Here is a 5,222-nt window from a genome sequence, read left to right as displayed (position 1 = left end):
TTCATTGGGATGTATAGTGAAAGAGTTACAGTTTCAAGATTTCTGTAAATTAGCATATAGAACTACCAATTTTTGAACAAATTGTAGTTACATGAGCTGAAAGGAATATTTTGATTTTTAATTTTTTTTTTTCAATTAGAGAACAAATTATTTCTTTAGAATATTTAAAACATTTTCTTATTTATCTTCTATAATCTTCATTCAGTATTCAAATTTGAATAACAAAATAAAATAAAACAATTCTATTATTTGGTGAAAAAGAGATAAAAAATAAATTTGATAACGAGACATAATTACTCTATTTATTTCTAAAAGTAAAATGACATATTTTAAAATTCATCATGATGATCTTTAGGCAATATTAAATTTTCATTAAATCCTAAAGAATCCCAGAAACTTTCTTCTCCCAATTCATCAACTGTTGTTAGCTTGAAATTGTTAGGACCTTTGATATCTGTAAAGACAACCTTCGGTAACTGTTGCTTCACTGGCTCCCAGTTCTCCACTAACGATCTGAAATTAAATATTGATAAGGGATTAGCATATTTACTGGTTAATGCAGTACAATCAGTAGAGTTGAATTAGTCAAGTTTACCCATGTTTAATAAACGATGTAAATACATCAAGCATTTGTTTAGACATTAATGAATCAGATTCGGTCTTTAAAAGGTTGAAACTTGTGAATCCTAAAGTATAAAAGACATCATCGCCGTGGCTGACACCTGTAAAAGAAAGTTTACATTGAAGTGATCACATTTAACTATACATAAATGTATTGACTAATAATTTAATGAAATATTATAAAACTAAATACATATTGTATTTAGAAAACAGTTTAAAATATCACAATACATAGCATTAAATGAAGTTCTTGTAATAACATTTATAACATTTTCTTAGTTAGTTAGTTATTATAATTATAAGGTATAATTAAGCAACAATATAAGACAAACATGCTCATAAATATTTTTCATAGATTTCATATGTTTGACTAAATTAATAGTAAACATTATTTACATTCCATGAGAATTCTTCATTAACAGAGATATTTGTATTGGAATGGAATTTTTAATAGTATGAAATAACTACAATAACCAAAAATAAAATGGGTGTATAAAGCTATAGGCTACAGTAATGAACAAATTCTTAATAAGATAATAATTGATCCCAATTTAGCTCATATAAAAGAAATGATAAAATATACCTCACAATAATTTAACGTTTTAAAGAAATCAGCATTTAAAGTATTACTTGATTTATATGATATATATGGAAGGTTTTCAATTTTCAGTTGACTCACTAACATGTTGCTATATAATGTAATCTGAAAGTTGAAGTTTTTGTACATCCGCAAGATTCACCTGACTGTCTCCAACTGAGAACCATTTTATTTTTAGAGCACTTGACAGATTTTTAAATAAATAATTTTCACAAAATGAAAACGAGATAAAATCTTCATTAGTTGAGTTTATTGATATACAGTCAAAATGTTTCTTTTGTTCAACAAGGGATTAAAAAAAACCTTGCTGAGTTTTGGGAGAAGTGCATAGAACTTAACCGAAGTTATTTTATATAAAAGTAATATTTTTAAATTAGTTAACCTTTTTATAATTTATACCAAAAGAAATGATATTTCACACCTTTTGAGTTATTCTAAAATGAAAAATGATAAACATTTTAAAAAATACAACAAAAATAGGCTTTATGTAGTTTTATCCTCTTCATTATAAAATTAAAAATATATCGCTTATTAGGTTCATAAAATAGTGTACATAGCATTTTGTTTGGAAGTACACTCTCCTGAAAATCTAAATCCTACAATGTTTTACCTATCTGAATGGCTTTTGTAAAATCGTTTCATATTTAACGTATTTCAAAAATCTATATTATGGATCTGGTTAATATTATTTTTTAAACATTTATAATTCATGGGATAAAAAAGAAAATCATTTGTTTCTATCTAAGGAATGAACAAATACATTTATAGAAAAATAACTGAAATGATGAAAACAATAAAATATTTAGGAAATAATCAAAACTTAGCATCCACTTAATATTTAGTATTGAATATTTAAAAGTATCATACCTAAGTCTCCTTTGTTATAAAGGAATTCGGTTATTGAATGTGTTCCTTTGTATGAAAATCTGTACACATATGTAGGGGAAGTGAATGCAGAAGCTGAAAGTTTTGAAATCTTACTGATGCCAGCCTTAAAGAATCGATCTCCAATCATCTGTAATATTTTTATTTTTTTAAATAATATTTTTTATTTTATTTATTAATTTGGTATGGTTAACAAATAATAATTTATAGTTAACAAATGATAACATGAATTTCCCAATTCCCTTCCTTGTTTATATGTTGCATCCATTTGCTAATTCTTTAGCTTTCTGTCATTCTGAAAGATGGGTGTCCTATTTCATTCATTATTTTTCCTTGACCTTTATTTTATTCTTATTCATCTTTTAGTGTATACTGTATTTCTCATTTATATACTTTTTATTTGTTATCCTTTCCATTTTCATTAATTGTCAAATATTTTTTTTAATTTTTGTTTGTATATACCTTTCACTGTATATCTTATTTTTTCTTTAATAAACTTTCACATATTTTAAATCAGTTTTAGCCTTATCATAGTTTACTTTTATTTCATGTCATCTATTCTCTCACTTTGTAACATTATTTTAGTTGTTGTATCTTTTTTAGCCCTGATGGAAACAGTTGCTTGCAAATAGTTCTTTTGATCATATCTAGACTATCTTCCTTCTATATATTACACTCAGTCAATCAACAATTTTACAATAAAAATAAATGTACGAATATTTACCATAGACAGAAAAAAAAAAATCGTGCATCTATACAATATTCCAATATCTACACTCCATTGGAGGACTACAGTACCAATTTAACCAACATAAGATGAAAAACACCTATCTCACTGTCAAAAGCCAAGGGTGGGAGATTTAGAGCAGAGTAGATGTAGAAATTCAAAAATTTATTTGGAAAGATCACCATTGGCGAAATGTTACAGGTCATAATTTACAAAAGGCCTCAGAACCAATGGCATTTAAAGCTTTGAGGAAGATTAAAGGGATATGAGGATCAACATTTCCACCCTTGTTTTTTAGATCTCCTATCTTGCTGATCTAATTTCTCTTGCTCCAAGCCTAAATAAACCTTAATTTTTCTCTTACCCAAATATATACCAATTTGTTTGTATGATGTTATTACCAATTTAATTAATTCATGTATGGCTAAATTCAAATAATTTAGTAGGTAAAATCAATGCAGCTTTTAGACGACATCTCTCTAGGAATGGCTGAAAGTCATAACTTATGAGAAAAAAGACAGTATAATTAAAAATTTTTTTTTTAACAATTTGTATCTTTTCAAATATTTAAATAGCATTTATTTTGGTTAATATGACATTATACTTAAAAAGATAGTAATGGGATTTGAAACCTTTGTTCAAAATGATAGTCAATAAGAAGAACTATTACATAATCATAATAATCATGTTACAAACCTTTAAAAAATTTTGATGCCCTTCTGGAGTATCATCAACATTATAATATTTTTTAATTTTTTGTCCGATTTCTGATTTTTTTTCAGGAGATGTGGTGTAATTGTAATCCAAAATGTGAGGTAATAACTCATCCCAGCGGTTTAGCATATCAGCATAAGCTTCAGGTTTGATTATGATTTCTAAAATAGAAATGGATAAATGAAATTAATTTTAATGAATAGTGGTTTATAAATAACTGCAGAGATGTTAACAAAAAATTATTCCTTAAAATATTATTAATAAATAATAAATAAAAGGTTTGGCTCCTTCCAAAACTTATGCTTCAATACCAATACAATCGGATTCGTTCGCAACTAAGATCTACAACTCTAGATGGCCATTTTATACACTTAAATACAATAAGTACACCCCATATGTATTTATACTTGGTGCAATTGACACAGTTTGGCATCGTGTAGCCTTGTTAGGGCCAGATTAATAATCTATTAAAGTCACAAATGCAATGAGCGCTGTATTTCTGGGGGTCCTGCACCTGGAGCAGAAAAGGTTTTAACAACCCAGACTACCATTAATAAATATTTTGCTTCGATGAAATGTTTTTCTAAAAATATTTCACAAAATAAAATATTTTTGAAAATTTGTCTGTAAAATATTGTACTACCTTTAAGTCATAAGTTAAATAGATTTTCAAGAGATAAAGAGCTATGGAATGTTAATTTTCTTTTTTTAAAATTATATTTGTAATAGGAACACGATGGATTAAATCACCTTAACTGAATAAATGTGCAATGTAATTTATTTGAAGAAATTGAATTGTCTTTAGTGTTATATTTAAATTTGCTCGCATTCCATTCAGAACAGTTTGTTTCTAATAGTTTTTATTTTTTGTTTTTTTTCATGTAAACCTTGGCCTTCTAGATAATATTTGCTATAGGTCTTGTGGTAGCTTAATCCGCTGTTAAGGTTCCTCAGCACATCTAAACCAGTTCTAAATTAAATAGGTCAAGTTAAGGAGAATCAGCTTGTTTTAAACCTGAATGAACCTCCAACTTCTCAGAATAATAATTACTGATTCAAATTTATTAATCTAATCTACTATTTATTAAATTAATTTAATCTACTAGGCTTACTAAATTATATGACAATAAGTAAAATATGATTTATTTTAATCATTGTAGTGCAGAGGGGTGATATAACCTACCAGTTAAAAGTGAAGTAAAAAAGGCCATGCCCACAGAGGCAAGGTTTACGTTGAGGTGTTCGGTATTGTAATCTAAACTGAAATAGAGGGCAGTCAGTGATTGGCTCGTACACTTCTGCTACTTTAATAATGATAATTTATCATTGAATAGCATAGATTTAAATTAATACGATACCACCAATGTGAAGTTTATTAAGAAGCCATTGGCCAAGGCCAACCATATTTTACTACACAGGTCATTTACCAATTGTGGTTTGTTACAGTTGTAAATAACAATAAATTAAAAAGAAAAAACAATAAATAAACCATACCTCCTCCTCCAATCAATCCTTCATCAAGAGTGAAAGAAAATATAACTGGAACATCTGAACCAAGTTTTCCTTTTATAATATTCACTGGAAAATCAGAGAGAAAAGCAGTTGCACTTGGTTGTTCAATGACTGGAGCAAAAATAACTAGTGGGGCTGTATTTCCCCAATACTAAAATAAAAAAA

The 5,222-nt window shown here is 27.2% G+C and overlaps 1 protein-coding gene across 1 annotated transcript in view; it reads right to left on the bottom strand.

The window, feature by feature from the left end:
• Positions 1 to 271: 271 nt before the first annotated feature.
• LOC106689685 (esterase FE4) overlaps positions 272 to 5,222 on the bottom strand; it is a 7,698-nt gene continuing 2,747 nt past the window's right edge. Inside the window, exons 6-10 of the mRNA XM_014434799.3 lie at positions 5,040 to 5,208; positions 3,528 to 3,706; positions 2,087 to 2,234; positions 596 to 722; positions 272 to 513 (exon numbers count right to left, since the gene is read on the bottom strand). Of these exons, the coding sequence (XP_014290285.1) occupies positions 330 to 513; positions 596 to 722; positions 2,087 to 2,234; positions 3,528 to 3,706; positions 5,040 to 5,208 (807 nt within the window). The 3' untranslated portion in view covers positions 272 to 329. The remainder of the gene's footprint in view (positions 514 to 595; positions 723 to 2,086; positions 2,235 to 3,527; positions 3,707 to 5,039; positions 5,209 to 5,222) is intronic.

This window comes from Halyomorpha halys, unplaced genomic scaffold (assembly GCF_000696795.3).
Source record: "Halyomorpha halys isolate HHAL.00 unplaced genomic scaffold, Hhal_1.1 Scaffold1425.1, whole genome shotgun sequence".
Classification (NCBI taxonomy): domain Eukaryota; kingdom Metazoa; phylum Arthropoda; class Insecta; order Hemiptera; family Pentatomidae; genus Halyomorpha; species Halyomorpha halys.
This window is presented reverse-complemented; position numbering and strand designations above follow the sequence as displayed.